General features: G+C 27.3%; 2 protein-coding genes across 3 annotated transcripts; one reads left to right on the top strand and one right to left on the bottom strand.

The window, feature by feature from the left end:
• The first annotated feature begins 3,872 nt into the window (after nt 1–3,872).
• Nucleotides 3,873–11,238, top strand: LOC111028499 (inosine-5'-monophosphate dehydrogenase). Of its 2 annotated transcripts, none has more exons than XM_022307162.1 (10): nt 3,873–4,092; nt 6,950–6,998; nt 7,854–7,955; nt 8,477–8,605; nt 8,687–8,842; nt 8,948–9,235; nt 9,306–9,396; nt 9,455–9,694; nt 10,691–10,847; nt 10,915–11,238. In XM_022307162.1, the coding sequence occupies exons 1-10, from the start codon at nt 4,019–4,021 to the stop codon at nt 11,162–11,164; spliced, it is 1,536 nt and encodes a 511-aa protein (XP_022162854.1). In that variant the 5' UTR covers nt 3,873–4,018; the 3' UTR covers nt 11,165–11,238. The 2 variants fall into 2 exon arrangements, with proteins under 2 accessions (XP_022162854.1, XP_022162861.1); XM_022307169.1 differs by lacking the exon at nt 3,873–4,092 and adding an exon at nt 5,768–5,790.
• LOC111028511 lies at nt 11,159–17,476 on the bottom strand. The gene is made up of 9 exons (XM_022307182.1): nt 17,298–17,476; nt 16,267–16,458; nt 14,094–14,280; nt 13,904–14,005; nt 13,756–13,826; nt 13,546–13,689; nt 13,102–13,420; nt 12,910–13,031; nt 11,159–11,450 (listed from the first exon to the last, which is right to left on the bottom strand). Exons 1-9 carry the CDS (start codon nt 17,474–17,476, stop codon nt 11,291–11,293), a joined length of 1,476 nt encoding a protein of 491 aa, XP_022162874.1. The 3' UTR covers nt 11,159–11,290.
• Between the last annotated feature and the right edge of the window lie 12 nt (nt 17,477–17,488).

Here is a 17,488-nt window from a genome sequence, read left to right as displayed (position 1 = left end):
CACAAGTCGATATCTGTATGACCGTATTACATAACACAATATAGAATATAATAATAATAATAAACTATTAACTGCTTATAAACCGTAATATGTACTAGATAATGTATGTATAAATTAATGTGTGAATAATTAAATGTATAAGATTGTATTTTGCACATTATGACAACAACAAAAAACCAATCATAATAATATAGTTTTTTTAACGGGTGTTGAAAATAATGAAAATAATTATTCTTATTTAATTTTCATTCGATTTTATGCTGTACGGATTTGTTCAAAAAAATACAACTTATTATATTCGATTAGATAAAAACCTTATTAGCAAGTTACAAAATAACTTTTAAAAGTAAACATCTTTATATATAATTTTAAAACCTGGTTTTTAGTGCATATAAATGCGGTTCTAAAAAATGAAAAAATGATATTAAAACGTATAGTGCTTATAATCTTTAAGTAATTAGTTTTTTTTGTAGCTCTTTCGATTCTGAGCGGAGCAACGTATGTAATGTATGTATAATATAGATATATTGGATTTACAATTATATGTGTTTTATAAGTTCAGAAAAAATAAACAATAAAAAAAAAGTCAAACAAAAAAATCGTAAGTAAAAAAAAAACAAAAGAAAAAAATCAAATTGATTAAAAAGCAAAGGGAAATAAAAGCAAACAGGAATAAAACAAGTGAAAACTCTTTTAAAACATAAAATTATTTTATTCATTTAAAAATTCACAACTTACCATGACAATTAAAATATAGAAAACAAAAATATCAAATATACATAAAATGGTTGTGTAATACCTACTTAATGAATATAATTCAAATTATGTTATTAAAGTAATTAATACATAACACTAATAAAATATAATAAGCTAATCTGGTACATTTTATGCTTTTATTGTGATAAGCTATACCTACAGCGATTAAAAAATTATCAATATCATTTATATGTAGGTATCAAGAACACGCGTTATATAACATAATTTTTCTTGCATTTTTTCATACATTTTTTTCTTTGTTTCAAATTACAAAAATCATGTTATGTTATTTTTTTCGTCCAAATCAATCTTAAACTAAATTTTTTACCAGAGTCCTAATTGTAGGGACAATTGAAACTTTCACTGATTGTATTTAATTAACAACTTTGCTTGCACCTACACCATGCAATTTTCAAAATATTTTGACTTATGTTAAGCTATTGATAGGCATAAGAGATTGTCGATTATTATTAGTTTTTTTTTAAATTAATGTCTATTAAAACATTTTCGCTTGATCAAAAAACTTGAAAATGTAATAAATTTAAGTTCCTCTACGTTGTCGTTATTGGAAATTAAGAAAAAAAGCTGAGCATAAATGCACAATAATATTCATAAAATACCTAAAGTTGGAAATTATTTTGATTTCGAAATTCATAGATTCAACATTTTTATTTTTGAATCTAACATTCTAACATTTGAAAATTTTATACCACAGCAGTTGAAAAATATTAAATTATACGAGTAAAATTTTTTTTATAGGTATTAAAAGTTCAAACTGTATACAATTTATCAAATAGAAAATGTACTAATTATTTTGTAGTTAAAAATTTATATGACACTAGTAGTATTCTGTAATTAAAAAATCTAAGAAATATGTACAAGAACAGTTTTTTTTTATAGTTATTTTATATTCAAAATCGGACGAAATTACACATTATATAACCAAGAATAATGATTTAAGTTATTTTTTTGTAATTTAAAAATATTATTCATGGGTACTTGAAACTTCTTTTATTAGTGTTTATTATTATATTTTATTCACTTATCCGCTTTTTTCTTTTTTGCTTTTTTTCGTTTGCTTTTATTATATGTATTTATTTTTAGTGTAATTTACTTTAGGTATAACGTAATTGAATTATAACTTCAAGCAAGCATTTTCTATATGTTGGTAATTGTACATTTTACATAGCATTTATTATTTCGAATTTTGAATATCTAACTATTAAAGCTATTATAAACTTTGAAAATTTAATACAAGGTTTCAAAAAGTTTTTTTACTGAAATAAAAAAAAATTGTCCACTTTAAACGTTCATCAAATAATATTATTCATTAATTTCAAACAAATTATTTTTGGGTTATTTAAAAAAACTCACAGCCGACCCGTGGACCTCCGAGTAACCATCAGGAACCTCGTGGAACCCAGGTTAAGAACCTTTGTTTCAAAGCATTATTGTAAGTAATTTATTCTACAATATTTGACATTCTAGTAATCCAGTATGAATTAAATTTTGCCAAAAAATAGCATTTGGAAATATCATTGTATATGTGCAATACTAGAATATAATAATTAATAATATACTTTAAAAGTTTCAAGTAGTAACGAATAATATTTTTAAATTACAATAAAATAACTAAAATAATGTTGCCTTTTTATACATATTTAATTTCATCCAAATTTGAACTTAAAATATTTACTTAAAAAAATATTTTGATTGTAGAATTAAATAATTAAGAGAAATCTTGTTTTAAATGTTCAATCATTAATTGTACCTTTTATACATTTTTAACTACAAAATAATTTGCAAATTTTCAATTTCACTATTTGAACTATTTACTATACTATTGTAAGTTGTATCAAATATTCAAATGTTAAGCTTTTTGACCCAACGAAAACAATTTTTTCGTTGTTAAACTAAAAACAATTGAAAATGTTTATATTGTGTAGCCCGAAAAAAGGGTCAAAATATTTTGAAAATTGTTAAATGTTTGTAAAATAATTTACTATGTCTCGTAAATTTCACGAAATTTATCGAAGTCCTAATTTAATTAAATGTGCATAAATAATATTGTAGATTTACGTTAAAATTTTTTCTTTTATTTCCACTAACATCAACTTGTGAGGACCTTGTATTAAATTTCAAGTTTTTTGATTAAAAGAAAATATTTTATCCACAATAATTTAAAAAAAACTAATACAGATAGGAATTTTCTTATGATTGTAAATATCTTAAAAGGAGTCGAAACATTTTTAAAATTGAATAGCATATAAATATTTTTAATAAAAATATTCGGATTCGGTGAGAATTTCATGCACCTATGGGTTACGGTTTTTTTCTCTAGAGATACGCAAAAAAATCAAAATAGAATTTATCAAAAACTGACATTGTGTAAAAATCTCAGTGTGTTTCATAATTTTTACTTTTGATCATATCAGATAATAATACGTAATACACTAATACTTTATAATATAAATAATATGTAATGATACAAAATGATGAGTACCGTTATTCTACCGTTTTCGAGAGAATCGGAAAAATTTAGATAAGTAATGTTATAATAATAGTTTTAGTACTTAATACTTTATTTATCAATATCATTAATTATTATGAAACGTTCCACAGTCGCGGCGGTCGTCACTCGACGGTTACCACGTCAATACTCAAATTATTGGTCAATATACCTCGTTAAAATACGCTACAGTCTATTACTATTATTATCATAAATTTATCGGAGCGCCGCGAATTTTCTTCGTCGGGTCACGGAAAGTTAACGCGCCGGCGTCGACGGGTCGCGGGCATGGACGGGTGAGCCTGCAGTGGTCTATCACTGCGAGGGAGCGAGAGAGCGGTCAGACCGACGGGCGATGGACGGCGCGAGATGATGCGTGCGCGCAAACAACACGTTTGAAATATTCTCCTCGTCGGCTGCCGACAGCCGACTGCTGGCCGACGGCGCCACCGCCGCCGCCGCCGCCGTACAATACATTCGACGCGCGGTGTGGTGAGTTGCGACGGCGGCGAGCGGTGCGCAGCTGCCCGCTGCTCTCTCACTCGCTCCGTCACCGCCGCCGCACCGCCGCGCTATTGTCGACCGGTCACTGAACACCACTCACTACGCCGACGCTGCCGCCGCCGCCGCCGCCGCCGACACTTCTCGCCGACGTACTCCGTTCGTTGCACGTGGTTCGCACACGTCGCGGTTACCGGCTTATTTTCCCGTCTCTTTCAATTCTGTTCGTTGGCCGAACGTCCGCAATACATCATGTCTGCAACGAATGTCGTAGACGGCCTGTCGGCACAAGAGCTGTTCAACACCGGCGAAGGCCTCACTTACAAGTATGTAGTACCTACCTCAATACTGTTAATATTGTTATACTTGCCTGGCAGACAAGGGTTGGTGAGCTGGGAGGGTGTCGTGAGTGGCTACTGGCTGGCTATTTTACATTACACCTAGCCATTAGGACCCGTGAACACGATATATTATATAATATATTATATGCGAAGGCCTTGGTCTGATACCCTTTGACATCACGGGTCAACATTTTTGAAATAGGGATAGAGAATAGGTAATACAATATTGAAAATGTATAAGAATCGTTTTTAGTACCTAATTGATGTATTAAATATATTTTCAAAACCTCAATTAGCTTGGCGGGTCAGTTCGAAAAGCTTAACGGGCAGGACGGAGACCCCTGGTCTATGATATACATACCTAGTGTGTACAATATATTTTTGTGTTTGATAAGATGCATTAGTTGTAACACTCCGAGACTTAAAGAAATATTCTTAACAAAAATCTCAAAGCTACAGAAAGTTGCTGTTGCAGCAGTAACAAATCCATAATGCTTGAGCTCTCCTAGAAGAATTCCAATCTTGAGGTTTCTTACAATCTCATTATGGCGCTCTAATGTTGTAGTGTGTTTCAAAAACTCTGACCAGGTTAGGTGTTCAACTGTTATTCATAAGTCATTACCTCGGATCTGTCTTGAAGTGGATTAAGTGTCCAAAATAATCATTTTATATCTTCATTATACAAAGTGGTGTAGGTAGATAGGTATTGAAGTGTAGGTACTTCTAATAATGCTAAAATTATTTACTGGGAGAAATAACAACGGGTCATCTGAATGAAGGATAATTGAACTCATTAAAATTGTTAATAGTCGAGTTAATTTGTTACCCATAGTCGCCTATAGTAATACACATAGTCTATTTTAATAAAATTCATAGATAATAATGTTTATCAAACAAGTTGAAAAACCCCGAGATTTAGGTATAAAATCGAATACTACATATAATTTTAATTATATGTAAACCTATAAATTAAATTCTTGATAAACAATATCTCCGAAAGGTTCAATAGTTACTTAATATTTTTTTTATAATACAATTTATCAATGGTTTCCTCTTAATATATCATTCATGTTTAGGTGGATGAAACACTATTATGAGTAGACACTACTTGTAACATCTATTTTTATCTAAATTATAATCACCGTGTAAGTTGCAGGTATTATAGGTGCCTATTGACTTATAACACTCAACTAGAAGTTGAGTGTCTACTTTGGTTCCTCTATCAATACAATAAAAAACAATTAGTGTTCAATATAAGGTAATAAATGTTGATAAGGCTTGTTGAATAATATCTTAAGAAGTTGCTTGTTGGAAGAATGCTATTAATGAAAATTGAATTTCTGCCATAGGTGTTGCTACCTACACTTTATGTATTAAATTGACGGAAATGTTTATTATGACATTTGTTGATCTATTGGGATAACATTGATTCCATAGTTATTTGTTCAGCAGTGTAGTTATGAATATTTACTGATATTGTACTGAATAAATAATTTAAATAGATAGCTAATAGATTCTAAGTGGGTTCTAAAGCAAAATCCCACAATATTAAAATCAAGGAAGGTGTTGATTTTTCCTTTGTTATTTATTTAATAGTTTTAATAGCAGCTCAGTAATTCTTCTGTTAATTATTTACTTCTTTACATAACATACTTAGTTGAAACGTGATACAGCTATGGTGTTGTAAGTTATCTCTTAAATCTACTTAGGCGTGAAAAATGAATACCTATACACATTGTGTTTGAAAGATATGTGCATAGGTACTTTCAAAATAAACACTATTACTACCTACCTAGTACGATATTTTTTAATAATTTAAGTATGCATTGAAAATAATGATGCAATTTAGCTTTATACTACCTATTAATGTTGTTTTTTTTGCGTTATTATCTACTTTACTTTATACGCAAAATGAGGTTTTTATCCAAATTTAAATTCTAAACCTATTTTAAATCTATTAAAAATGGGAATACATTTTTATGATAATAACCACAGTAAAATAATTAAATATAATTTGATGAAAAATTGAACATGAATTATTTAACATAATATAGTTATACTCCACCTACACCTATTATTTCCCTGGTTATTTATTTTAATGACATCATTGAATTTAATATCTATAAATTGTTGTCGCTCTATGGTATCAGTAAATTTATTGTATCAATTAGGTAACAGTACCCGCTGACTAAGATAAAGAATTGGAAATGAACGAATTTTTAACTGGCCTGTTGTGCTTCTGCTAATTTTCATACATAGCAGACATTACATATTGCTGCCTAGTGGCTGGTTGGACAGATTAATTTAGGATATGAATAGAAATGGTATTATCATAGATAAATTGATGTAATTAAAATAATTGACATTTTACCAAGTATGTAGCGTATATGTTTGCTATGTACTAATCTAGGAACGGAAGGGTAGAAGGTACCCTGTCATCGGGCCACCATATTGTTTCCAGTCTTATCTATCTTAGTGCCTTACTTTATCTAATTAATACATTCAAATATTTTAACATTTGATTGAATCAAAAAACTTGATGTTAACATTTTTTTTATTTACATATAAGTACATAACTAATTATAAATTTTAATTAACGTATATAAATGTCATATTATAATTTAGGTGTTATCTACAATGTATAACGTTTAAATCATACTTTTTACTATTGGTTATTAGTAATAACTTCGTAACACTTATTACATAAATTGTGAAATTATAACAATGGAACTATTTAACTGTAACATACCAATAGTTAACTGTTTTCAGTTGTATAATTACTTGGTTAATATGAGTATCAATCAGATATCTCTTTTTAATATTTTGATGTTTTATGTTTCAGTGACTTCATATTACTGCCTGGATTTATTGATTTTGTTGCTGGAGATGTTGTAAGTCTTCATATACATTCTACCATATTATAAAATAATTACCTAACAACCTTACTAAGGTATTATATAACTATCTGATATATGTTAAGTATAAATATATAATTTTATAAAGAAGCCAAAGAACTTTTATATGAAAGGGGATATGAGTTGATCACATTACTACTCATAACCAGGGCAAGGGAGTTATAGCATTAAAAAATGGAGAGCTATAAAAAACTAAAATATGACAAATTAAATTATTTTTAATGTAGGTTGGTACTTATAAATGTTTAGGATAAACGATTTTTTACATTTAACAAAAAATACAATTTAGAGAACTGTGACTGTTTTTTGATGATGTTCTAAATTTAATATTGTAAATCAAGATGACATTAAGAATTTAGTTTTAAATATCATTTGTTTTTTTTTATTATTAAAAATGTCTTCTAAAACTTTTATACCAGATTTAATCAATAATTACTAAACATTTAATTAATCAATAGTGGCAAATTAGTGGTTTAGTAGCTCATTATTGCTCTATTAAATTCAAGTGACCGATTAAATTAATCAAATTTTATACAACTCATAATTAGTAAACTAAATAAATTAAGTCATAAATATTCTAAAACCGGCATATAGAAAAAATGTATAAATTATACGTTGATTTTAAAAAGTATCAGCTATTAAAATTTTTTTTGGATCGTCCAGATGATAGTCCTAAATGATTTTAACATACCTAAAATATTAAGTTTAAATATAAAAATAGTGAAATTAATAATGCAACTCAATGTATCAATCTAATATATATATATATATATACATTTATAACATAATATTTGTACTATCATCAAACCTAAATATTATTGGTAATTTTAGGACTTGTCTTCACCTTTAACCAAAAATATTACACTTCAAGCACCATTAGTATCATCACCAATGGATACTGTAACTGAATCAGAAATGGCTACAGCAATGGCAGTAAGTAAAATATAATTTCTTTGTAAATATTAAGTTTCATTATTCATAATTTATACATTTTGAATTTATAAAAGTAACTAATACTGTCTTATCTCTGTTACAATAAATTTACTTTTTTTCTTATTCTAAAAAATACCGATTTAATTATTTTGAATTTGGAACAAAAATATTAAAATGTATTTGTATCTTATACACACTCAATAATTCTATTAGTTATACAACTTTATTTTTATTTTTTTATTCACGTAACCTTTTTCCATATATTGTTAAAAACTATTATATTAAATATAAAGATAACATGCAAAATTTTAAATTAATTAAGATAGGGACAAAAAAAATGTTCACCCTAAAACCTATTTTGATCTGATAACTAGGTACAAGAATATTAAAGCTCCTTGTGTAATAAAAGCATTAGAAATGTATGAATGCAACTTGCTGATACAACAAAATTTCTAATTTCTTATAAAAATTACCCATGTAATAGCACAAATCATCAGGTTGACATATATTTTTTGTTATAGCTTTGTGGTGGAATTGGTATTATTCATCATAATTGTTTACCTACTTATCAAGCAAGTGAAGTTCTAAAAGTAAAAAAATACAAACATGGATTTATTCGGGACCCTGTAGTTATATCCCAAGATTTATTGGTAATTATATTTCATTAAATTGCAAATTTCATAAATTAAAAAAAAAAATAATAATAATAATGAGTTATTTTTAAATTATAGGTATCTGATGTTTTTCGATTAAAAGAAGAGCACGGATTTTGTGGTTTTCCTGTTACTGAAAATGGTAAATTGGGTGGCAAATTAGTTGGTATTGTTACATCTAGGGATATTGATTTTCTCGAAGGATCTGAACAATTACAACAATCAGTCAACTTGGTAATAATTTAAATTTATGTATTTATAGTTAAAAAACACCTACTAGTTATAATTACCGTACGGAATGAAAATTAAAAAAATTAAATTTTTTAATAAATTATCTAGGTAATGACAAGAATAGAAAATATAATTTCAGCAAAATCTGGAGTAACTTTAGAACAAGCCAACAGCCTTTTAGAAAATTCCAAAAAAGGAAAATTACCCATTTTAAATGAAAAAGGTGAATTAGTAGCATTAATTGCCAGAACAGATTTGAAAAAATCACGTAACTATCCAAAAGCGTCAAAAGATGAAAATAAACAACTTTTAGTTGGTGCTGCTATAGGAACACGTGAGGATGACAAAGATAGACTTCATTTATTACATCAAGCCGGAGCTGATGTTATAGTTTTGGTAAGAATAACTCATTTGAATTTCTGTATTATGCCTATTGAAATATTTTATCCTCTATATTATTTATTAGGATTCATCACAAGGCAACTCTGTGTATCAAATTGACATGATTAAATATATTAAAAAAAATCTCCCATCATTACAAGTTATTGCAGGAAACGGTAATGCATTATGCGTGTTAATCTTATTATTTAACTAAACATAATAATTATTTTTTAGTTGTTACTATGGCACAAGCAAAAGCTCTCATAGATGCTGGAGCTGATGGCTTAAGAGTTGGTATGGGTTGTGGTTCTATTTGTACAACACAAGAAGTAATGGCAGTTGGTCGGGCTCAAGGAACTGCTGTTTATAGAGTTGCTCAATATGCTTCACAGTTTGGTGTACCTGTTATAGGTGACGGTGGAATTCAATCCATAGGTCATATAATTAAATCTCTTGCACTTGGAGCATCTACTGGTATTTATACCTAACCTACATTATAGTTTTAATGAATAGCAATAAGGATGCAAAATAATTGCAAGAATAAACTTGTATCTTAATAACTTGACATAACTAGAAAAAACTTCCAGATGTTTGATAGAATGAAGTTTATAAAATTATAATTAAAGCCAGGCCCACATGATGATAGAAAAACACGATAGTTGCTCTTGTGAAAGTAATGCCATAGCTCATGAGGCCCTCTGAGTGCTTGTTGGATCGTCGCCACTGTACATGTTGCTTACACTGTAGTGCAAAGCCAATCACTGGTCTCCAACCTAGGGGGTCTGAAAGTTTTGGCGGCCCAACATACATGTACAAAATTAGGTCAACTTACTGTAAACACAGTATATCATCTTGTGGACCTAACTTAGTTAATATTACATAGAATACGATTTTTATGTCAGCGGTACCCAACGGGGGGGGGGGGGATATAGTAATAATGGAATTACGAAAATAATTATGTTATTTTTCAATGTGTAAAATTGAAAACACTAACCTAACTTTCAGATTATCAGCCATCGATAACAGTTATATATTAGGTATAATGAAAGAGTCGATAGGCCAAGATATTATTTATACTTTATGTTAATATTTTTGTTTTTAGATTCAATATTTTTTCTTATACTATATATTATTACTTCATAAGTTGATTTATAATATATTTTTAAAATGATGAAAATAATAAAAGTAAATAGTTTTATATTGTATAATATATAGGTATTTTGTATGTGTATCGCTCACAAAAAAAATTGCTTAAACTCTAAATTAAGGGGGGAATGAGATTTTAGTAAATTTACAAGGGGAAACAAGAAGAATGAAAAAAGTTGGTTGGGAACCACTGTTATATATAAATTTCAAGAAAATAAAAATTTCATATATTTAATACTTTGTCTAAAATGTTTGGTTAAGCTTAGTGTCGACAGAACAAAAGTACCTATATTGTTAAATTTATTTATTTTTTCTTTGTTTTAGTGATGATGGGATCCATGTTAGCCGGAACATCTGAATCACCTGGTGAATATTTCTTTTCAGACGGTGTGAGGCTAAAGAAGTATCGTGGTATGGGAAGTTTGGAAGCAATGAACAGAAAAGATGCTAAAGGATCAGCATTAAACCGATATTTCCATAGGTATGATATAATAATATTAATTTGTCACATGGCTTTACATTCAATATAACTAAATTTTTATTCACAGCGAGAAAGATTCCTTGAAGGTAGCTCAAGGTGTCAGTGGAACAATTGTGGATAAAGGTTCTGCTCTCAGATTTTTACCATACATACAATGTGGCTTAAGACACAGTTGTCAAGATATTGGTACTAAATCGCTTAAAAACCTCAGAGAAATGATGATATCAGGTCAACTTAGATTTGAAAGACGTACACATTCTGCACAACTTGAAGGAAATGTTCATAGTCTATTTTCGTATGAAAAACGATTGTTTTAGTATGAAAATGTGATATTTGTTACTTATCAGCTTATTTTATACTTAAGTAAATACAAAACTATATCAAATTTTTACTTAACCTATCATATTGTTTTTCAACAAAATAAAAATAATAAAATCTTCTCATTACATTGTATTTGAATACTTTAAAGTTAAACTATTAACTGTGTCACTGTACATTTGTAATTTTTGTTGTAAAGTGGCAAGCTGGTTACATTCATCTCTGCTATAATGATATTTACTTTTCCACTGTTGCACCATTTTTGATAATTTTTCAATTTCATCACTGAAAAAATAATTACCAGTATATTTATTTAATCATTTTTATTTGCATAACTGAGCATGAGTATGTAATAAATTTATTTCCATTCTTTAGAAACTGTAATCCTAATAACAGCTAATGTTATATATTACAGTACATTTTTGGCAAAAAGCCATGGTTAAATACAGCTTGCTAACGAACGAATAGAAACATGCAATAAAATTATTTTCATTTTTAATAGACAAGGTTTGAAAATATAATATAAGGTTTTTCATAAGTTGGTCCCTATACCATAATATATAAAATATCAAAAATATATAAGTACATTTATTTGTAGAACATATTTTACAAATATATATTTGAAAAAAACAACTATAGAGTAGTGTATAGGTCATAAACAATTAATTAATTTGTGCTAAAACGATGTACAACCAGATACTTTGGTAAAGAGTTGACTGTTTCAACTTAAAGTTTTGTGTATAAAAAATGATATCATGCATCATCTTCTCAGCTCTTATCGCTTTGAATCTTAAAAACTATTGATAGTTTAATACAAAATATAATATTTATTTGCATTTATTGTTATAAAAAGGAAATGAAACGCATTTAATACAAGAATTATTTTTTATCTTTATACAAAAAAAAAAAAAATTAATATGCCTTCAATCCAAACCCTAGTTATTTTGTTGTAATTTAAAAAATATTAATCGCTAGGACATTTATTGTAATTCAATTTCTAATTACAATGGAATTTTTAAAATGTTTCAGCATATTTTATGGTACTTATATTAAGAACCTATTCGCACTATTTTATGTTACGTTAATGTTGACTAATAAGTTAGCTAATAACAATGATAATAAGAAAAATTATCAATTATGTAATATACATATTGGTAAAGATTAGTTCAACCTATTGTCTGTATTATAGGATAACCAGTATCTACTTAGAATCATTTTTGTATTTAGAACAAAATTGAAAAAACAGCATGAGAGCATATTTTAAGGTATGTCCCAGTTTTTATGCTAATACATTCTAAATTTCTATCAGTGATTCCATAGCCATATGAATTATGTTTTTTTTTAACCAAGAACAATTCTGTTTGTTCACAAAAAGTGAAATAATTATAGAATGTGTGGAACAACTTACAATTGAAAAGCGGAAACAAATATTGTAAGATTTCAGAACTTTGAAAGTTGGAAGAAAAGATAACATTATCTGACCTATATTTTTGATTAAAAACAACAAATTTTTCTGTAAAACATGGTTACTTTTAGAGATGGTGAGAATTAGTTAAAAATTATGACATGTGACATTGGACATAAAATATGCATCTTCTACTCATCATTTTTTGTAAAATTTAATTTATCAATTACAATTACAAAAAAAAATTAAAACTTACATTGATCATCAGGAGATTTCCTTTTCAAAATATTATAGAATTTTTTTATATTCTATAAATAGAGATTAAATAAAAGGGCTCACCTGTTGGTATAAATGCTAGAGTAACATTTATATCCATCAAATTTTACAAATTTGCTGTCTGTAGGTGTGTATTTATCAAGTATTTTTTTTTCTTCGGTGCCTCCGTGATTCAAAGTCCATTGCTAAACTCATAGTAAGTATATTTAAATGAGCAATAATTTGGATAGTTTATGACGGTTTAATAATACTCACAGCTGCAAAAGTAATGTCATTAAAAGTTTTTTCAAGAACATTGATACAATGTAACACTAATTCACATTTCAAGTTTGCCATGGAACAACCTGTTCTCATCAGGCACCACAACACATCACACATCATGATGTAGTGTTCAATAGAATCTTGAATAAATGTTATACGGTCATTAATTGTTTCCAATTCTGAAAGTTTTTGTGTTGCATCTGCAATCACTGTTTCCGATATATGAGTTTTTATAATGTCATATTCAGTAGATTGGGGCTGTTGATTTAAGTCCGTGAGTACTTCTCGGTCTTTTATGTGCTTGTCAATGTAACTAAAACAACATTTTACTATTAAAATTATAACCTCGCAAAAAATGAATGTAACAATCTCTAGTTAGAACATGAAATGATAATATTTTATTTTACTATCAACAGTTTTTACACTATTAATAATTACTTTATTATATCTTGATTATTTGAATGTAGATTCTCTTTATCCTCGTTTATATAATTTTTAATATTGAATAAATTATTCACAGCTAAATTTAATTTTGATATCTCGCTTTTTTCGTTCATTCCAGCCATCCGTAAAGCTGCACAACTACACATAATGTAAACTTTGATTAAATATTTAACCTATATATTTTCTAAATAAATAAAAGTTAACCTTTGTGAGAGTTGACTTAAAGTATGGATTTTTGTGGAAAATGTATCATTTATTACTGATGAAATATTTTCCTGCAAATTATTAAGTTGATTATAAGAAATAACATGTAAAGAAAATAGTCATATCAATATAAAAAATTTTATTCTACCTCTTTAAACCATACGTCTATCATTTTAAAAATCTGTTGGCGCCATAAGTCAGTCATATTAATTAAAGTTTTTGATGCCAATTTTGTTAAGCATTCGTTATCCTAAACATTTAAATTTAAACTTCAATATTTTTTTCATCTAAGACATTACAAGTATATAATATAAACAATTATTTTAAAGAACATTTACATTTGTCATACTGCAGGTGACATGATAATGAAGTTTATTAACATTAGTACCAAGTGTATCAATTTCTTCTGTGAATTTTTTCATAACTGCATCCAAATCATTTTCAATTTTAAAACAAGATAAGCTGATAATATTCTCTTTTTCTTTGAGTAAAGATATTTCACCATCCATCAACTGTATCTTTTTTCTGTAAATTAAAATGTATTATTAAAGTTCTTGAAACCAAATTAAATGTAAAATAAAGTGTTATAATACACTGACATACAAAATTGAGCCATTTAGACAATTAGTTTTGATTAAATACTTGGAACACCGTACAAACCTTGCACAAAATAGTGTATGTTTAAATATATATTATTCTTCAGTATTAAATTGCAAGTTTCCTATGCATAATATATGACTATAGTAGTAGTACGGGCAATACCCATGATGTATAAGAACACCAGAAGCCTTAATTTTGTGAAGAGGGTGTTTACCAGCTAATGAAATACAAAACATAAAATAAAAATGACAGAATATTTGCTTAAAACCAGTTTTTGACAAAATAAATTTTTTTAGTTATTGTATACAAAAACAAGTACCTTAGATAGGTAGGTACTTAAAATTTTAAGAAAATGTTTAAACAAGTTTTTTTTAAATGCTGATATAATTTTCAAAATAATTTTACTTCTTGAGCAAATTAAAAACGTTTGAAATTCTAGATTTTGTATTTGGTTTTATGCTAGGTTAAAAAAAATAAAAATTTAAAACATGAAAATTTTTTTTAAGAAAACGAGTAAAAAAATGGTAATTCCACATTTTTTTAAAATATGGTTTGACAGTTTAAATGTTGTAAAATTAATTATTTAAATGAAAAATAACAATTTCAATTAATTTGCATTAATTCAAAAATATTTTTTGCAGCGACATGAAACTTTTATGTTTATTATCATACTTAATATCACGATTAAAGATAGTACTTTAAATTGTGCTTTGTATACAAAATTACAATTTCAAAACATTTAGATTAATTTTAAGCTGTTACCTATTTATACCACAAACCCTATCTATTCAAACAGAAAAGGTTCTACGGTAAGATGGTATCTACTCAAAAGTAATAACAATAATAAATTATATAAATATGAAGGTAATATTAAAATAATTAAATATATATATATTATTTATATAATAAAAGCAATGTTTTGGGCAAAAACTAAATACTTGAAGTCTGTTTTTTTATTCACTACATTTTATAGAGTATCAATTACTGTAGAATCCTTTTTAAGATAATTTCAAAAATGATCATGATTGTGTTCTTTTAATTTGTGGAGTAACAGAATATTTCCAAGAATTGTTTTGTCTAGTCTCCACATTTTCAACCAATATGATCTCTTTTTTTAATTGTTTTGTGAACTGCAGAGCTATGCAATCAAATGCTAATTTGTTTCTGTTTATGTTGGTGTTCCATACTTGTACGCAATTGTTTGTTTGTTTGTTTGTTTCAAATAGACTTACTTTTATTAATTTAACAATTAATTAAACTTACTTTAAATAAGGGAATAAATATACAGAAATGAACATAGTAATAAATTGCATAAATACGTAGAAATCTGAAAACTTAGAAATTTCCCACATGCCACATCAGTCATACTGGAAAGGATACAATTTAAGCCCATATACCAGGGGTCGGCAACTGCCAGACCGCAGTCTTCTTTAAAAAAAATTCTGGACGATTTCCCCTAGATTATTTTTGGTGTAGTAGGACATTTTCCATCCGTATTTAAAAATGTATTATTTTATTATGAGGTTAATTTGTTAGTGTTTAATGTCTAATTTTGTATTAAGTCAAAATACATTTCCTAATATTTCTATAAATAAAATATAATTAATAAAATAAAGGTTAGATAAGTTTCTCAACATATTGTCTTAAAAAAAAAAATAATTTCATATTATATTGTAACATTTTTTTTTTAAATTCGAGGGAAATGTCCTACTAAACTTAAAAAATGTTGGGTGGAGGGTAATCCGTTTACCCTCTAAACTCTTAGAATAAAAGGTAATGAACACATTTTGAAGGTTTATGTTATAATCACGTTGTAATTTTAAACATTTTGTGTGTAGTACAGTTCAAGCATGTAGATAAAACTGATCATCTAAACAATTTATTGGATGAATATTATTCTAATTTACTTACTCGTAAAACGTTCCATGTGCTTTTAAATCATTTAATTCTTGTTCAGATTTTAAAATTTTACTTTCTAATAATTCCAGATCAGAAGAACATACTATTGCATCTTTAGTAGTTTCATCATAAAATTGATCAATCGCTTTAGATACTTTTTCTAGAGAAGAAAAGTGATCATGCTTTGAAGATATGGAAGAGTAACTAAAAAACAAAATACACTGTCACTTTTATTAAACAATAAGCAGAATTTGGAACCTAAAGCAATAGCTTATTTTTTTCGGCTTAACTTCTAAACCAACATGGTGCTATACAAATTGATGTCTACAATCTGTTCAGAATAAGATCAGTAGAGGTGGCTACCTACTGCACACGGGTGTTGCTTTCTCCTGTAAACTGATCTCATTTTGAACCGATTATAGCTACAATGATTTCAAATTTTAAAATATTTATTTTGACTTGTTTCAGTGGGTTTAAAAAAGAAATTATTCTTACTGGTTTTTCTGGGATTTGTTTTAAAATATATTTAATTTATGAAATAGGCTATTTGCTTAAAATATGACATCCTATGTAAACAATAAAAACAAATACTGTATTGTAATTAATCAACTAACAAAATAAATGTTAACTTATTTAGAATATTCTTCAATAGTTATTAAAATTCAGAGCACATACCTATGGGTATTATGCACTCTAAGAACCCAAAACCATAGTTATAACACTATTGAATATTTAAGCAACAAATCTACATAAGCATATTTTTATTTATCAGTTAATAATAATAATAATAAATAATATTCATTATAAAAGTATGATTATATTTTAATCAATTTCAGTTGAACACAACAATTCCTATGTGCAAATTTGTAAAATTATTAAAAATATGTTTGAAAATTAGGTTCAAATATCTCAACATTATTTAAGTAGTCAAAATTAATTCACTTTGAGTTCACACTTGTTAATTATTTAGGTACTAGGGAAATGTATTAATTCTCTAAAAGAAATGAGTTTACATAATGAAATTAATGATAGAATAAACTTACAGTGCCAATTCCTTAGGTGTCAAACAATTTGATTTTAGTGTGATGTTATTGATTAAAGCCGTGAAAATAGGTAATAACTCGGGAAGCTGTTCTTCGTTGGCAAATAACTCTCTGGGTAAGTGTCCAACATGATAATTAGTGGACTTGAGTATTTCGAAAAAGCGTCTAGAAATTTCCATAGTTGCTACAAC

This window comes from Myzus persicae, unplaced genomic scaffold (assembly GCF_001856785.1).
Source record: "Myzus persicae strain clone G006 unplaced genomic scaffold, MPER_G0061.0, whole genome shotgun sequence".
Classification (NCBI taxonomy): domain Eukaryota; kingdom Metazoa; phylum Arthropoda; class Insecta; order Hemiptera; family Aphididae; genus Myzus; species Myzus persicae.
The sequence above is the reverse complement of the archived record's forward strand: the minus strand, read 5'-3'. Positions and strand labels throughout refer to the sequence as shown.